The sequence below is a fragment of the Caloenas nicobarica genome, chromosome 1, assembly GCF_036013445.1.
Source record: "Caloenas nicobarica isolate bCalNic1 chromosome 1, bCalNic1.hap1, whole genome shotgun sequence".
NCBI classification, from domain to species: domain Eukaryota; kingdom Metazoa; phylum Chordata; class Aves; order Columbiformes; family Columbidae; genus Caloenas; species Caloenas nicobarica.
Window position 1 is genome coordinate 40,642,924 of NC_088245.1, and position 17,809 is coordinate 40,660,732.

At 48.6% G+C, this 17,809-nt stretch overlaps 1 protein-coding gene across 1 annotated transcript in view; it reads left to right on the top strand.

Moving 5' to 3' along the window:
• Positions 1-17,809, top strand: part of CACNA1I (calcium voltage-gated channel subunit alpha1 I) — a 159,278-nt gene that overhangs the window by 130,302 nt on the left and 11,167 nt on the right. The window contains exons 15-28 of the mRNA XM_065626922.1: positions 182-384; positions 1,559-1,975; positions 2,904-3,004; positions 4,057-4,180; positions 4,955-5,023; positions 5,961-6,145; positions 6,473-6,599; positions 7,697-7,822; positions 8,305-8,394; positions 9,373-9,565; positions 10,673-10,824; positions 12,512-12,621; positions 13,230-13,363; positions 14,123-14,193. Coding sequence (XP_065482994.1) covers positions 182-384; positions 1,559-1,975; positions 2,904-3,004; positions 4,057-4,180; positions 4,955-5,023; positions 5,961-6,145; positions 6,473-6,599; positions 7,697-7,822; positions 8,305-8,394; positions 9,373-9,565; positions 10,673-10,824; positions 12,512-12,621; positions 13,230-13,363; positions 14,123-14,193 — 2,102 coding nt within the window. The remainder of the gene's footprint in view (positions 1-181; positions 385-1,558; positions 1,976-2,903; positions 3,005-4,056; positions 4,181-4,954; positions 5,024-5,960; positions 6,146-6,472; positions 6,600-7,696; positions 7,823-8,304; positions 8,395-9,372; positions 9,566-10,672; positions 10,825-12,511; positions 12,622-13,229; positions 13,364-14,122; positions 14,194-17,809) is intronic.

Here is a 17,809-nt window from a genome sequence, read left to right on the forward strand (position 1 = left end):
GTTGAACTCAATGATCTTGAGGGTCTCTTCCAACTTAAATGATTCTATGATTCTAAACAGCTAATATTCTGTTAGCTGCTGCTAACATGCTAAACAACTTAGACATTGAAACAGTCACTGGATAGTGAGGAACCCACCTTCTTCTTTTCTCTTTCTTCTTCTTCGTGTATCTTGCCGTCAGATCCCAAGCTCTGCGCAATTCCTGTGACACCTAATGGACACTTGGACCCATCCTTGCCCTCCTCCACCCCACCAGTGGCTGCTGGGGGGGTCACAAACTCTTCGCGCAACTCCCTGCAGCCTGACCAGATCCGTGTTGCTGTTGGTTCCCGGAAGAGCAGTGTGATGTCCCTGGGGAGAATGACCTGTGACCAGCGGTCCTTGGTGAGTGAGTCAGTGAGCAGACATGTGTGTCGTCCCCTTCTTTTGAAGTCCAAGCACTCTGTTGTCTTTCTGCCGTCATCTGGGGATTGCTGTGGAGGATTGCACTGCTGCTGTAGGCTTCTAAGACAAGCGCATTGCCTGTCTTTAGGAAGCCAGGTCAGTTCACATTATTTATTTAAATTTCCAGATTATTGGCATCTTTTTCCAGGTTAATTGAGTGTGGGATTCAGCTCTTTTATATGCTTCTTGTGAGAGAGTAGGAACACCAAGGAGACAGAGTCTCCCTCTTAGAGTGAAATGTGTTTTGTCCCCTTGCCCTTTCCTTGTTTTCCTAGAGCACAGGACACAAAATGATGCCCTGAGTGAGTTAAGAGCATAGGAATATCTGCTTGATGCCAGAGCTACCAAGTTCCATAACAGATGGGTTTTCTGGAAGCTTTTGTAACGATGGAGAAATCTTGACTTGGAGCTCCCCACAGCAGGTTCTGCTGCCCCTTAGCAGTTCTCCAAGCACTGCTGGCTCTCCAGCCAACTTAGGTCAGACCTGTCCACCTTGTAACATCAGCTTCTGGGGTTTCTACCCACTGACACACACGGTTTTGGGGAGGGAGGAGGGTGCATTGGTGCTCAAAGGGTTCATGCCCCTGTAATTTTTAACAGAGAGAGCTGGCAGCCACGTACTACATGATAAGTTGCTAATGTGGTTGGACTAGACTGTAACCAGCAAGCCTCTTTCTCTCATTTCTTCCTTTTACTAAGACTGTACTCAAAGATTGTGTGTCAGGTTATCCATCACCCTGTACCTTGTGTTATCCTTTACCCCAGGGTAGCGTAAAAAGCTGCCAATCAGATTTTTGGAGAGCTTTATTCTTGCTCTGTGATGGTATAAGTAACATCAGGCACCTGGCCTTTGGCTTTATTATTTACCTTCCCCATAAATACCTTGCAAACAGATGGTGCTATAAAGTAATCACAGCCAACACCACTGCTAACTCATTATCAATTTATCGTCAGATTTACAGAGATTGCCGCTAAATTCCCACTGTGCAACTTCCTCAATGGCTGAAAAATACGGCAACCTCCTGACTAAGGGAGAAACCTGTGATCTGAAATCAGATTGCATCCTCCCTCCTTGCGCTCTGAGTCCCTGAGTCCCTGTCCTGCTCTCTTACAGTCCAGCTCCCGCAGTTCCCACTACGGGGCCTGGGGCCGCAGCGGGCCCTGGGGCAGCCGCCGCTCCAGCTGGAACAGCCTGGCCCGGGGACACAGCCTGAAGCACAAACCTCCCTCCGCCGAGCACGAATCCCTCCTGTCTGGGGAAACGCATGGAACGGCAGATGGGGAGCCGGATGGGACGGGAAGGGTGTTCCATCACCGCCGGACGCTCTCCCTGGACAACAAAGGCTCCTGTGACCTGCTGGAGTTGGCCTCGGTCCCGTCTGGCCACAGAGTGACCCGTAAGCTGGGAGCAGCGTCTGGGGCCAGTGAGCATCAAGACTGCAATGGCAAAATGCCCAGTATTGCCAAGGAGATCTTCCCAAAGATGGACAACCGCAAGGAACGGGGAGAAGATGATGAAGAGATAGATTATGTGAGTACTTGTTGGAAGAAACATGGGGTTATACTGCAGTGCTGTGAGAAACCCCAAATCCATCCTGAAGTTTCAGTCTCCCTGCCACATGGATGGGAGAGCTTGCAAAGGTGCTTTAAGTGCAGCTGAAGGACAACATTGAACACAGATGGGACCTTCTAGGCCCAGACAAGCTCCAACTACATTGTCAGGCTGCCTGCAAGGCAGGTGGATGGTGGGCAGAAAGCAGATGTGAGGCATGTGCACGGTCATTCAGGGGCTGTTATTTCGGAGCAATGCAGCCTGCAATTTCTCCAGGCTGGGGAAGGTCAGGTTGTGTGAGCAGCGAGAGCTTTGCATGAGGAACATCAGCAGATCAGAGCAGGAGGCACAGGCACGAGAGACAAGGCAAGTGAGTTTTGCAGTGCAGGCTGGGAGACTGCAATGCCCAATCTGTGAGCAGATCAAAGGGTGGAAAAAGTGGACAGAGGGTCCGCAGAAATATGAACTGACGTACACGCTGTATGAAATTAAATCACCTCTGAGCCCAAGTGCCAAGAGAAGGCCTTCCTGTCCTGGCCTCTCGTTTAGCTGAGATAGTGAGAAAACTCTTTCCTTATGTAACAAAACCACTCCAACAGCTCTGAGAAGGCATCATGGACAATATCTTACTCTAGAAAAGTGACCAGCAGTTTTGTTTGTAATGATCTGTGGAGGAAACAAGATGCCAAGAGTCAAACAGGCTGTGGCAAAGCAACTCCTACCTCCTTTTCAGTGGCTTGTTGCTCTTTGAGTCCATTTCCTCTTTCAGAGGCTTAAAGAAAGGCAGGTAGTGCACCTGAGGAATTTCAGGTAGTGGTGTTTTGGGGTCAAATGTGACAGGAAGAGTGTCTCTCTCAGGCAAGTGGGAAGGTAACCAGTGGCATTTGCTTCTGCTCCATCCCTCCAGAGCCTGTGCTTTCGCATCCGGAAGATGATGGAAGTTTATAAACCAGACTGGTGTGAGTTACGAGAAGACTGGTCTATATATCTCTTCTCTCCACAAAACAGGTTTGTGTGTTTTTTGCCACGGGAGGGTTGAGAAGATGGGACAGGTTCTGTTGCAGTGCTAGCCACATACTCTGATCTGCATGTTAGGTTGCAACTTTAAACTTACCAGCTGGAAATGTGTTCTGTCGTCTTCTCCCCTTCTACAGCCAAACAACACTTCTCTTCCTTGATTCTGGAGATGAAAGGAAGGATAAGAATCCTAAATAGTTATTGTGATTTTCCCTCCCTTTGGAGCATCCCATTTTTCTTTTGTATAATCATAAATATTTATAGCAAAGCAAGGCAGGGAATACTAACATTAACCCAAAAAGGAGAAGGAATGTATTATTAATGACTCCACAATACTGATATTTCCTCCCCTGGTATGAGAACAGTCTCTCAATTTCATTTTTAGTCCCAGTACCAACTTATCAGCAGTCATATCACACCTTTTAGGGTATAGCTCAGATTCTTCTTGCCTGAAAAAAAAAAATGAATTTGGGATAAATGCTTCTTGCTGGAGGGGTCTTCCCATCAGGAGAAAATGTCCATGTACCCCAACCAGCAGTATTCTCACCCATGTGCATTGCTGCTTGAAAAGATGGACTTTCATTGCAGGTCATGAGGGAGAGCTCTTTGTTCTGTGTGACACCGGTGCTAATGGGCACAGTGTCTTGCGGAGCTGATAGAAGTGTGGTCACCATGACAGCCAACCTACCTGTCTCTCTTAGCTTTTAGCATGTGGCCTCTTTGTCCTGGGGTGGTACAAAGTGTGAGTTTAAGAGGAAAACTGAAATTCAGTCTCCTCTACAGGGCAAGAGGGGAGCACAGAGCTGTAGTGGTTATAAAACCACTCTGACACTGGGGCTCATTGCTGTGACATTGCTCTGCTCCAGGCTCCTGCATGACCATGGGCCACCCTGGGATACTGCCATGGCAAGGGACACCAGTATCAGTGATGGGAAAGCTGCTACATCAGGGCTCAGTTTTGGCCAGACCTCTTAATTCTCTGTCCTCATGCTTCTTAACCTTTCTCTGCCCAAGGCACAGGTGCCTACTGAACTCTCTTGCAGGTTTCGCCTCCTCTGCCAAACGATCATTGCTCACAAGCTCTTTGACTATGTTGTGCTGGCCTTCATCTTCCTGAACTGCATCACCATTGCTCTGGAGAGACCACAGATTGAACACAGAAGCACGGTGAGCACCATTTCCTCCCATTTGCTTTTTGGCACAACCTCTGACAGAGGCTCGTAAGTGTTCCTGGCACTGGTATGTCCTCCGGAAGAGCTTGAGCACCAAACACAAACTTCCACTTGTCTATTCAAATGCCCAAGTATTAGTAAGTCACACAGAGTGTGCTTCCCCTGCAGGGTCCTATGATGGGGCAACCTACTTTATAATAGCGATCCTAATTCCTTCCCTCTTGAAGAGCAAGAGAGTCCCTCAGGCACCTGCAGTTAAGAAATGACGGGCAAAAGGGACAGTGACTGAGAACTAAAAGACAGAAGTAACTTTCATTCTGTAGAAATGGCATGTCATCACTCACGCATGTTGCTTTTGAGCTATCTTGGAGATGGCTCAAGCTGGCAAGTGAAATGGCTTTATCTGCATGCCTGCCTTAGCTAACCCCCAGGCTTTATTGCACTTACACACAATCTAGTGTTTGGTGCTCAGCAACCTTTTGGGAAGGAGTCCCAGGTCAACATAGCAGGTCAGGACTGAGCAACATGGCCAGAACAGGGTGGAAAGGACCCTGAAAGCAGGTTTGCAGAATGCATTGCAAATCCCATCCACTGTGCTCTTGCAGAGTTGCATAGGATCCTGGCCCAGCTGTGGCTCAGGGCTGAGCCAAAGTGTGTGAGCTAAAAGCTGCCTAGCACTGACCTTTGCCAAAGGCACTTCTCTTATTTCCCCAGCTTTCAGGTCAAGAAGTCAATATACATTTAAGGCCTTTTTCTATTTTTTTTCTAGGAGAGAATCTTTCTCACTGTGTCCAACTACATTTTCACAGCAATTTTTGTAGCTGAGATGACACTGAAGGTAAGTTACTGTGGAAATGAACAGCTCAGAGCCTTTTCCAGTCTCAGGAACAGCATGCTTCATGTTTGCTTATCACCTTTCTAAAATCTCTCCCTCTTTTCATTGTGCCACTCCTTCCTCCTACCTTCGTAAAGGCAGATACTGTCTGGGGTTGAGTCCCCTCTTGTCAGGCATGGAGGGGATGTTTATCCTAGGCTTTAAATCCAAAGGGATCCTAACATCTGGCAGGAATAGCTGGCCTCCAGGTATGGATTTTGTAATAATGTCAAATGTCCATTTCGTTCCTCCTAGAGGAAGAATGGGGGAAACAACAGCAATATGAATAATGTGTTCTTAGTCGAGATAGTTATTTAATACCTAAGTACTTTATGGCAATAGGAAAATCTTGTGATTGGGAAAGAGTTCCAAAACTGCGTGAAGACGGTCTCAGAGCTGGCTGCCTGAACTTCAACCCCCTAAAATTCATACCCAAATTATGGCCATGATTTGCTCTCCCTGAGGCCACTGATGTCTGTAGCACCTGCTGGTGTTGAGAATTGCTGAGAATAGAACCACCCCCTTAGGAGCCAAAGTATGGGATTTAGTGCCTGATTTACTTCCCCGGTGATCTCTGGACTGGGAGACTTGCCCTAGGTCTGTGGTGTGGCAGGGAGAGGTTTTCTGTATGTTCCCTACAGTGTCCTGTTGCTCAGGGAGGCAGAGAAAAGGGGAGAAGACACAATGGCCATGTTATTTCTGGAGTTATGTGCCACCACTTTCCCCAAAGACATTTTCCATCATAGACTTCCAGGTAAAAGGAAAAGATGATGAGATGACATGCCAGTGTTGCATGGAGTTGACAACTGTCCCCTATCCTCCCCCTCTGTCGACAGCTGCCCTCTACTAGCCAATATGGAGAGGAGCCATTTAACCCCTTCTCCTCTCCCCTCTCTTGCAGGTGGTCTCTCTAGGCCTGTATTTCGGGGATCAGGCTTACCTCCGCAGCAGCTGGAACATCTTGGATGGCTTCTTGGTCTTCGTGTCTCTTATTGACATCGTGGTCTCGGTGGCCTCTGCTGGTGGTGCCAAAATCCTGGGGGTGCTGCGGGTCCTCCGGCTGCTGCGCACCTTACGTCCCCTCCGGTCAGAGCCCCACTGAGCCCTGCTCGTCTCCCTCTTCCCACCACCTCCCCATGGAAGGGTCCCAGAGTCAGATCATGCTGTGCCTGGCAAAATGTGGTCTGACAAGCTGTGAGCCACCGGGAGGTTCCCTTTAGCCTGGCCCTGGAGGTACCTCATCAGACAACCAACCCATGGAAGAGAAGAAGCGTTTTGGTTGCAGAGAAGTGATCCCCACTGATGGGTCACTGCACAGGGGGAGTGGAGGTCCATTGCTGCTGAAAAAGTTTAGCTTAGGGCAAATATCCATGCCCTGTTCCTCTGTCACTCCTCCCCTTCTTTCCCTTCCAGAGTCATCAGCCGAGCTCCTGGCCTGAAGCTGGTGGTGGAGACACTCATTTCTTCCCTCAAGCCCATAGGAAATATCGTCCTCATCTGTTGTGCTTTCTTCATCATCTTTGGCATCCTGGGTGTGCAGGTAGAGTTGTTACTGCCCATCAAACAGCCCCCATGCCTCAAGCCCTACTGTGGGCATCTGTACCCCCAGGTAAAGGCACAGGGAACCAAGCAGAGCGGGAGGGACAGGCAAGCCAGAAAACCTTCTGCAGCTGCCCTCTTCCATGAGCTGTCTCTCACCGTAATGTCCGTGCAACCTTTGGCAAAGACTGCGAGGTGCTTAGTGAATGCAGGCGTTAATGGATGTGCAAGACAGGAGTTAACACACCCGGCAGGAGCTGGATCAGGGTTTGGGTCAGTGTTACAGGGAGAGCCAAGGGCTGGCATAGCACAGGGCTTGCTGGACACATCCATGCCACACCACAAGAGCAAGCAGCTCAGCGCCTGCTTACATGAACCCTGCCTCCAGTCAGCTCTGTTTCTCCTCCTTGCTCTGAGCCCTAAATCCACCCACAACCTTCTTTTATTTTTTTATTTAATCCTCTTTATTTTTGGCTGTTGCATTGCAGAGGAGCAAGGACGTGGGCGTTACTTCCATCTCAGGGAATGCGCTATACTTAGTCTGCTCTGATGCATCTGTACAAATGCACAAACCAGTACCTTCCATATGGGGAGAGGAGCCCTGGGCAGAAGAGCCAAAGCAGTGCAGTGCAGCTTTGCGAAAAAAAACATCTGAGAAGCAGGGGATGTTTTTTCTGGTTCTTTACCCTCAGATGAGATCTTTTCCCATCAGCTCTCTCAGTAACTGGGAAGCAGGGAGGGGAGATTACTCTTGGGGACTGAATAGGTCTTTTTTTTTTCCGTTTTGGGTCGGTGGCTCTGATTGCATCCAGAAAGGCGGCCCTAAAGGCTGTCAGATGGTAAGGGCTTACAGTCACTGCTGGCCTGGGCCGGTGGAGCAGGCTGCAAAGCCAGATGTGGGTTTACGAGGGTGGCCCTGGCTCTTTAGCAATGTTTAGCCTGTGCTCTACATCTCATTGGTGGTCCTCCCTACCTGTCATGCTCCACCTGGCTTGCAGCCGTGCAGCCCACCCACTATCTTGGGAGCTTCTGCACATCCCAGGGACCATGGGCAGCCCTGCAGGGAAAGGGGCTGATGGGTTCATTCCCCTCCTGCAGCTCTTCAAGGGCAAGTTCTACCACTGCCTGGGAGTTGACATCAGGAACATCACCAACCGGTCTGACTGCATGGCTGCCAACTACAAGTGGGTGCACCACAAGTATAACTTCGATAACCTGGGACAAGTGAGTGTGCCCTTGTCTCTGATGGGAACCCAGCATGGGGTTTGTCTCCTCCTATACGTAGCCCTCCCAGGGCACAGATGCAGTGCCTGGAAAGCCTGGTCCCTGGGCTAGGAGGGGTGGTTATTTGGCATGGGTATCCATGCAGAAGATATGTCACTAGTGGGTTGGTATCAGGATGATGCTTACAGGTTGATGCAGGAGAGAAAAGTGGCGTCAGCAGAGAGCTTGATTTTCTTTTTTCTCCTGCTGTGAAGCAGATGTTCTTCACAACCTCTTTCCTCTGGTGGGTCTGGCTGCACATGGCTTCCTGCCCCTCCTCCCTCTCCCCCACGGGGGAAGGAGCAGGTTTTGATGTGCGTAGAGACACAGGCAGGAAGAATATTTCAATGTTGTGTGTTTTAGAGCATAAACCCACGATTTGTTTTTTTTCCCAGCCTGCCAGATGCACCTGCTCCACATCTGCTTTGCTTTGTATATTGCAGGCTCTGATGTCCCTCTTTGTTCTGGCTTCCAAGGATGGCTGGGTCAATATTATGTATAATGGACTGGATGCTGTGGCTGTTGACCAGCAGGTATGAAGAATTCCTTGTGAAAGGACCTTTTTCACTTTCCTCAGGCCTAGTAAGGCAGAAGCATGTTTTAATGTCCTGCTTCAGACACCTCCCTCAAACCAAGAGTCCCTTCCAGGGCCCTTCTGAATCCTTTGCTCACCTAGTTGCAAGGAGTCAAGAGTCATGCCTGGTCCATGCAGGGGGGTGCAGCTGTGGCTATGCAGTGAGTTTGTCATAATTCTCACCCTCTGCCCAGTTTGGATCTCACAGCAGGTCTTTATCTATTTGTAATGATGCAGCAACAGCACCATGTGCCTTTTTGGGCAGGCTTGCTCCCTCGTGGCCCAGAGATGGTTATTTTAATACCCTGTAAAGCAAGGACTGTCATGCTGCTGCCCACTGCGTCCCTACTCCTCTACCACGAAGGCAATGACCTTGATAGTGTCCAGTGTAGGTGCCTGCCAGGGGCTGCTGTACCACAGACTTGAACATCAGGGATGATGCTCCATTTACATCAGAACCTCTGCACAAGGTGCACCACTGTTGGCTTTGTTGGCTCTTTGTCAGGAGACCCAGTCAAAGTTAAGGCCTCCTCTCTCTCCAGGCCTGAATGACATTTCTATTCCAGTCTCATTGCCATTTTGGTGGCATGTAGATGTGGTCTCTGCTTGCCCTTGAGCCAAAGGTGTTCCTGGTGCCTGGACCACCCATTTTACCACATGCTGGGGTTCTGCCTGAATTGTGGGCGACTCTGTGCAAGTGGGCCCTGGACCTTGACTCCCACCTGCTCCGTCAATCACCAGGTGATGCCAGAATCCAATCAGCCAACCACAAACTGCCTTGTCTGTAGCCCCAGCTCTTCCCAGCCCACTCCCTTGATTTCCATAAGCCCTCTCTACCTCCCCAGCAGCCAGTCACCATGGCAGGTCCCACCTCCGTCATTTCCATACTGCTGCCCCTCCGACTGATCAACCACTTCTGTTCTACCCCTACCGCCAGCCGGTGACCAACAACAACCCCTGGATGCTCCTCTACTTCATCTCCTTCCTCCTCATCGTCAGCTTCTTTGTGCTCAACATGTTCGTGGGGGTGGTGGTGGAGAACTTCCACAAGTGCCGGCAGCACCAGGAGGCTGAGGAGGCGCGCCGGCGGGAGGAGAAGCGCCTGCGCCGCCTGGAGAAGAAGCGAAGGAGTAAGGCACAGCCTAAGTGTTTGGTCGGTTCGTAGGCCAAGGTTTTCTGAGAAAAACCTTCTCCTCTTCTTTTTCTTTCCCAATGGACCAGTCTCTGAAATGCATCGCTTGTGGCCGCGCTCTCAGCCTTCCTCCCCGCGCCACTGCCGTGTCGCTACGCAACTCACCAGGGCGGTTTGGAGGAGAGCGGTGGCTGACGAGGTCTGCTGGGAGTGTGGGGAAGCCGCTGGGGTTTTTAGCACCCTGCCCCTCTGGAGATAACATGTACCAAAACCACCCCTGAGCACCTGCTGGCGTGCACTGTTGACACAGGACGTGTACAAATTGGTACACCTCTTGGGCTTGGGGTGATCCCACCTGGGCTTCCTACAACCCAGCTGGTGTTTGGGGGAAGACCTGGGCAGACCATCTTTTGTGTTTAAACCCAAATATAAAGAAGAGGGAAGGGGAAAAAAAGAAAAAAAAAAAAAAAAGGAAGACCCCCATGTTCTGTTTCTGGCTCCTTCCATCGGTGTTGCAGTGTCACTCCTTGGGGTCCCAGACCCTCTGTGGTGAACCCTCTTCCTGGTGTTTCTGTCCTCTTCTGTATTACCTTTAGACAAAAATTGCAACAGCATACTTGCCCCTGGAAATCATCCCTGCTACCCCAGGCTGATGGTTTTCTTCCATTCGCAGCCTGTGGGCATGCTTTCCCTTCCTCTGCTCCAGTTTCCCCCCTCTCTCCTGTGACACCCTGGGGCCTCTCCCGGAACCATCTGCTCCCTTTTATCATTTGTGATCTTAATTTGTTGAGGCATGAAATGCTGATTTAGCACCATTCCCACAAACATAGACTAACGGATTTTCCTTCTAGCATTCCTTTCCTTGCCTTTTTTCTACTTATTATTTTCCTTACTTCTACTTTCCTCTTTTTCCTTTTCCCCGTCCTTCCTACGTCCTCTATCTTTTACCTATCCTTTTCTGTTCTTTCTCCCCCCACCTTCATTCCCTTTTTTTTCAACATGTATCACCACTCTTATGCCCGCTCCCTCCCCAGCGTTTCTTACCCATTTCTCTCTTTCTTCCAATTTCTTCCTAACTCTGCCCATCTCCCTCTTTCCACTGAAGAGGCGCAGCGTTTGCCGTACTATGCTACCTACTGCCCCATACGCCTCCTTATTCATTCGGTCTGCACCAGCCACTATCTGGACATCTTCATCACTTTCATCATCTGCCTCAACGTGGTCACTATGTCCTTGGAGCACTACAACCAACCTGTGGTGAGTGAGATCATGGAGATGAGCCCTGCCTCTAGTCATTATGTTATTTCGCTACAGCTCTCTGGTGACCACTGGCCACCAGCATAGGCAGGACACTTGAGTGTCTCTAAAAAATACTGTTAAAGTGTTGCAATAGTTAATGTAGTAGGCAAAATTATGTGAAAAATTCATATGTATCCAGAAATATAGACCCTACTCAGACAGTTGTTATCCGTTAATAAAGAGAAGGCACCTAAGCAGGAGTCAGGCCTCCAGAAAGCAAGGTGCAATTAAGTCTCCTTTATATTAGTTAGTGAATATGTGGGTCACCCAAATTTAACTGCCTGGTCTGCTTTGTATGTTCCCCTGGATCCTAACAGGAGGAATGGTAGAAGCAGCAGTGTCCTGGGAGCTTCAGGCTTTGCATTATATTTCCAAATGTCAGTCCAGGTCTGCTGCTGTATGGCCCGAGCTCAGAGGACTAGGGTGGCTGGTTGTGTGTCATGGGATGGAATGTCTTTACCAAGCTACCTTTTTTCCAATGGAGAAGCTGCAGGGCCAAAGCACTGAGCAGAGCCTCTCGCAGCTGCAAGGGGTGATTCTCAGTAAAGGGCCTTGAAGGCCAAATAAATTTATACTTTGGGGAAGACCATCTACCTCTCAGTGTTCCTGGCAAAGTCCTAGGTGCCTTTGATGGAAAAAAAGTGTGTTGCACATATCAAAGGAACTTTCTGCCTCCGTATGTAGACAAAACATTCATCATGACATCTGCCTGGTGGCATTTCAGTTTTCTGTTTAGGAGACCGTTGGTTTAGGTGACTGCTCTGGTGTCTGAGCAGATGCTGTACAAGGTAGCTCAGGCTTTGATCAGGAACTGAACCTGTCTGTCCTCATTCAAATCCACTGCCAGGTTCCTCCGTTTCTTGCCCGTCTTGCCCAACTGCCCAGTTTTTATCTTGCCCTTGATGGTGCCCAGTTTTACTCTGCAGGAACTCTTAACCTTTATCTGTTGCCATCCTCACATCAGGCCTTTGCTCCTGAATAAGTTACTCTTCTTCCTTACCCCTCAGCTCCTTCCCCTGGAATGCAGGTCCAGCCATATTAGCCTGCTATCAGGCTCTGCTAAAGAATCTTGCCAAAGCACTTTGAACCCTTCCAGTATGAAATGCCACCAAATGCTGCCTACTGCTCACACTCACCCTTGGTGATGGAGAAGAGGCAACACATAAAAGAACCAGAAGCCCAACAGCTAAGAGATATGACATGTGCCTGCCCCAGATCAAGGCACAAAGGGGTTTCCTCTCATCAGAGATGACATGTATTCACAACTGGAGTAACCTTCGTGCCTCCCTCCTGATTGATAGCTATGCCAGTGCCATTAACATGGTGTCATCCAGGTGGCATGGGCTACTGGCAAAAGAGGAGGCTGATGGTACCAGGTAGATTCTCCTTGTAATAGCCTCCTGCTCCCCATTACGCTGAGCAGTACAGCAGAAAGGAGCAATAACCAATCCTGAGAACAACATGGGGCAGAGGGGCCAGCTGGTGGTTGCCCTTAGTAGGCAGCCTCCACATTCAAGTAGGTAGGAGGCATGGGGCAGCTTCCCCACCTCCCAGTGAATTCCTGGCATTCAGGAGAGTTCCCCCACAGGTTATGTGCTTGTTGTTGCTTTTGTCTCAATTCTTTACCCTCTCTTTCTGCTGGCAGTCCCTGGAGACCGCCCTCAAATATTGCAACTACCTGTTCACCACTGTCTTTGTGTTGGAGGCTGTTCTCAAGCTGGTGGCATTTGGTCTGCGGCGATTCTTCAAAGACAGGTGAACAGAGGATTATGTCAGCTGTGGCTGTGGGACGACTGGGTTTCGGGTGGAGGTTTTGAGTATGGATCCCTATCTGGAGTGTGAGGTGGTAGCAGAGTTCCCTGACTGCCTCCCAGTTCTGCACAGTATGGACCTAGCCTCAGCCCGTGTGAGCCACAATGCATAGGCAATAGTAAGAGTTGTCCAAAAATTGCCTCTTGCTTGGTATCTGCTGATTGGGCTAGAAAGCAGAGGAGGTGAGGTTAGAAAGAGCCATTTTTTTCCTGTCCTTGAGGCAAACCGGGAGCATGCTGAAGCGGAATGTGTATAACGAAGCTGATTCTAGGTAGTCAGGCCGTAAAAAGCTGAGCCCATTAGTCAAAGCATAGCACCATAGTAACACAGCTCCATGCTTTCAGATCAGGCTGGCTTGCCTCTGGCTGCTCAGGGTGTATGCAAAGTGAATCTCTGTTTGTCTGCAAAAGGCCATCTAGGCTGACTCAGAATGGGGCCTTGGACTCATACATAAAGCAATATTTAGGTTGAAGTAGAGACAATTCACTTTCTTTTTCAGGGAAATGGAAAAACTCCATCGTCCTTTATTCTCTTCAATTTTTCTCCTTAAGGTGGAACCAGCTAGATCTGGCCATTGTGCTGCTGTCTGTCATGGGCATCACGTTGGAAGAGATTGAAATCAACGCCGCTCTCCCAATTAACCCCACTATCATTCGGATCATGAGGGTGCTGCGTATCGCCCGGGGTGAGAGAGACGCTGGCCAGAAGCAGGGTTGTTGTAGGTCGCCGTAGAGTGAGACTCGGTGCCACGACTCACTGAGCAGAGGCTGTAGAGTCATGGGATTGCCCTGTCTCTGGCCCTATGAGGGAGGCAGGAGATGTGACAAAGGACAGCCTAGAGGCTAAGGCTTTCTGGCTTTCTTTAGCTTTTAGATACAGTGGTTCTAATAGGGGGTGAAGGACCAGGAGGGCAAGCAGATCATGCGAGTACTGAACTTTCCCAGATATTCTTTTATGGGACAAGTATAGCAGTGGTGTTTAGAGAAGGGGCCAACAAGCAGGTTGAAGTTTGCAGAGGGAGGGAACTGAATCTTCCTGGTGGTGTCCAAGATGTTCTAAGCTGCCTTAACAGGTGGTGGCTGGAGGAAGAGAAAGTGATGGAATGAAAAATCAAACCAGAGGGAGAATTGTGATACACATTGCTGGGAGAAAGGGAGGCTCTTGGCCAGACTGTCTGGGTGAAGCAGAAGAAGCTCAATAGTCATGGATGACAGAAACAGAGTATTCAGTAAGAAAGAGATGGACTGGAGGAGAAGGAACACTGGGGTTGTACAGTCAAAAGAAGTGGGAAAAGGGAGGAGGGGGTCGAGGGGGAAAATCCAGTTTTTCTAGGGCAAGGAGAGACAGGACATCTGTCTTGCACTACTGCCATTAACAAATCACACAAAGGATGGACTTTCGGAGCTCAGTCTGAGTGACGCTTCTCTTGTGTTTGTTGTGGCAGTCCTGAAGCTACTGAAGATGGCCACAGGAATGCGAGCACTGCTGGATACAGTTGTTCAAGCCCTGCCACAGGTAAAACAAACCAGCTTCCCCAATGACTTGTCTTTTCTGCACCGTTTTTCCAAAGGGCTAATTCCTGTAGAGTCTTGGAAGTGCTGTCTACTGTGTTGGGCAGGCAACTGCCTGAAGGTGGTGTCTGAGTTTTCATGTCATTCATGGGGGCACAGCTATCCTCAGACAGATGTTGTCCAGGTTATCCTGTCAATCACAGGGGTACAGCTCATCTCTGTTCTCCCGTGGGTGAATGAAACACAGCTTGATTTCTGGGTGAGGGCAAACTTCTTCCCATCACTTCTAGCTAGTGTTTGACTGCTTGCAGCTAGTCCCCAGCTCCTCTCTCCATCAGATGGGAAGAGTAACTGGCAGCCATTTAAGGAGGAAAGGAGGTCTTTGCATCTCTGCCCTTCTCACCCTTCCCTGCCTGTGCCCCTTTTTGCCCCCTTCTCTTTCATTTGCACTCCTGTCGCTTCTTTTCTTAGCTAGCGCCTCCCCCGTCCTACTTTCTTTTCTTCCTATCTCCTCCTGGATCCCTTTGTATCTCTGAGCCTCTCGTGTATGAGAAGCAGTGACGCGCTCTGTTGTGGCTCACGCAGCCGGCAGTTAAGTGTCTACTGCAAGACAGCTAGACAGAAGGATTTCATGAGCTGTGAGTGGCAGCTGTTCCCGAATGAGATGCTGACACGGTGCTTTACACAGGCTTCGAGCCCACTGCGACGATCCTCTGTGATGGATGAGCAGCCAGGGAGACTGGTCCCCTTCCTTTTGGATCCTTGAGAGAGAATTGTTAAGCAAGGAATAATGGCACCAAGTGGCTCTACTGATCATACATCAAACCACTGCTGTGACAGGCCCTAAGCAGGCAGCTGTATTGCATGATATCAAAATGCACGGGCATTTGTCAGTTGATTTATCAGCTAATGTGCCAGTCTTGGTGAGTGATGCAGAGCTGAGAATCAATCTGAAAACAGCATGAGTAGTTACCCAAGGAGTTTACTTCTGATGTTGGTGACAATAAATGTCAATCTGAATTAGAGAAATCTGATGGCACAGAAGCAAGGGGGAAACACTGATCTTTTATGGATCCTGAGCTCTGCCTGATGCTCCATGTTTTTTTTATTAAACAATAATAATTTGTGGTTTTGTCTAATAATAATCATTATACAATTCATATATAGAATATATAATATCGTTATCCAGGGTAGCTGGGGGCTGAGATATGCTGGACAATGGAAGGAACAGGAGATGAAACATGTTCCTATAGCAGGCAGCTTTGGGCCAGTAACGTTTATTAGTTCTGTCTCTGCTGGCCCAGGCTGGCTCAGTACAGCTTCTTTGCACCTTGCTGTTTTCTGTTCCAGGAGCCACAAGAGCTGATTTTTCTTAGGCAAGGATCTGGAATGAAGCAGGTCTCCAGATCCAGCATCTGCATGTCTGTGGCGTGTTTATTCTGTAACCCAGATAAATGCACACAGATCTTAAGAGCTGGCTGAAATAGTGTACAGAAGCCCTTGGAAGGGGACTCTGTAGTATATTTGCATGTAAATGGTGAGAGTCAACTTCTATCCCCCCAAAAATATAGAGAATTAATAAGAGAGGAGGAAGCGTTCATATCTCTGTCACGTAGATGGAGAAACTGAGTCATCAGGCAGTGAAGTGTTTTGCTCTGGATGGCAAAAAGCACAGTTGGGATCTCAGTTCAAGCCTCTGAGCCCTGTTCTGATCCTAGCCACAAACCACAAGTATTAATATATTCTTCCATACTTTATAAATTCTGGCTTTTCTGTCTCCTGTACAGCTCCTTTGCTAACCAAGATGATAGGTTGGGTCTTTCGGGGATCATTAATATCTGCCACAAAACCCTCACAAGCAGATATTTGAAGGTCTGTCTTCTAGGTATTCCCTGGAAAGTGATAACAAGCAGTGCTTAATCCTTCCAGCATCAAAGCCTATGATCAATCCACTTCCTATTGACTGTCTTTTGCTTCCTTCTGTAACGGGTTGGCTTCACTTAATAAAGTTATATAAAAGAGGGATCAAAAATCACTCCATAGTTAAGTTGTGTAAAAATCTGCACTTAAAGCAGGGCTAAAATCCCCCAGTTTAACAGTTAAAAGATTGAATTTAGTCTCCATATTTTATACCCTGGTCTTCGGGGGACAACTGAATTATCTCTCATATTATTCTTCAAGATTTATTGGCTTTGCGAAAAGAAGCAGTTTAAAATAAGCTGTCCTTTCCTTTGCACTTTTTCCTCCTCTTGAACTTTCTCTTTTTGTTCCTAGGGCACAGACTCACGTCAGGGATTTTGGCTTGCTAATGGCATAGAAGGCATCTCCACTTGTCCTGTTTCAATTCCCTTCCTGTCTTTGTTACACTGCAACAATTCTTAATAGCGAATAGAGCTTCAATTTTGAAGAGTCCTTTGGAAATGTTGCCCTTAGCTAAGTTTTATTAACTTCTTTTTCTTCATGCCCTGTAGACACAGACCCAGAAGTGTGTGTTTGCAGCATTTACTATGGTATCCAATTTAGTCATCAGAAATAATTCCTTCCACTGAGCATGCAGGGAGCCAGGATCTGGCAGCTCAGGGAAGTGAGTGGACTGAATCATATTATTTCTCTCCTGAATTTGGATGGCACAGCAGTTGCAATAACTAAATTAGACTCCTGAAATGGATGATCCTAGCAAAGGCCCAGTGACCACATGCATTTAGGCCAGACACTGTTCGGTTTTTCAAAAACACCCATATACCACTTCCCTTGCTCCACCAACAGTGAGCTATTACTGGCAATTCTGTTACTGTTCATCCTGCCTCTTCCAAAACCTCCTCCTGCTCCTCACATCTAACCCAGCTGCCCCACATGCTGGGAGGCAGGAGATTCAGAGGCAAGCAGTGATTTGGGAGAGAGAGGACTTGGGAGCAGTGCCTTTATTGCTGGTGGCACTGCTGCCTTTGTGCACCACAAAGTAGCAATCTTTGCAACGGCGGTTTTCCAAACAGCAGCTGCTGGAGGCCCAGAAATCAGGCTTTGACTTGTTCTTCATGAGATGCAAAGGAAGCTCTGCTTCCTCTCTTGACACCTTCATAGTCTCTTTTTCTCTCTTCTTCTACTCCTCTCCACACATTTCAAAAGTGCCTCTTTACCCTTCTTTGCTTCTGCCTGCCTACTCCTTCCTCAAGCCCTGTTGTAACCTCCATATGAAGCTGGTGCTTTGCCCCACCATGCTCTGTCTGGCTCATGGCAGGAGCTGGTGTACCTGTGTCCCTGTCTCTTTGGAGCACTGCTGTTGCACTCTTCAAATGAGCAAAATTTCAAGGGATTTAGGCAGTTTGGTGGCGCATGTAGCACTGCAGGACATGTCTGTATGCTGTAATCTATAGCTTGTCCTTCACTCAGTCAAACTGACTTCACCTTGTGTGCCTCTGCTCCAATGTGCTTGTCTTCACCTGGCCCAGAAACTGCACACTTTAGTCAGTCCTGGCCAGAGCTTTTGCTGGAGCGGAGGCAACTGGGAAAAGAGCATCCTTCAAGTCCAGTTGCAACTGATACCACCACTGGTGATTTCCCTAGTGTTGAGCAATTGATTGGTTGCATTTGTACACTCGGAATTTGCTGCTGTTCTCTTC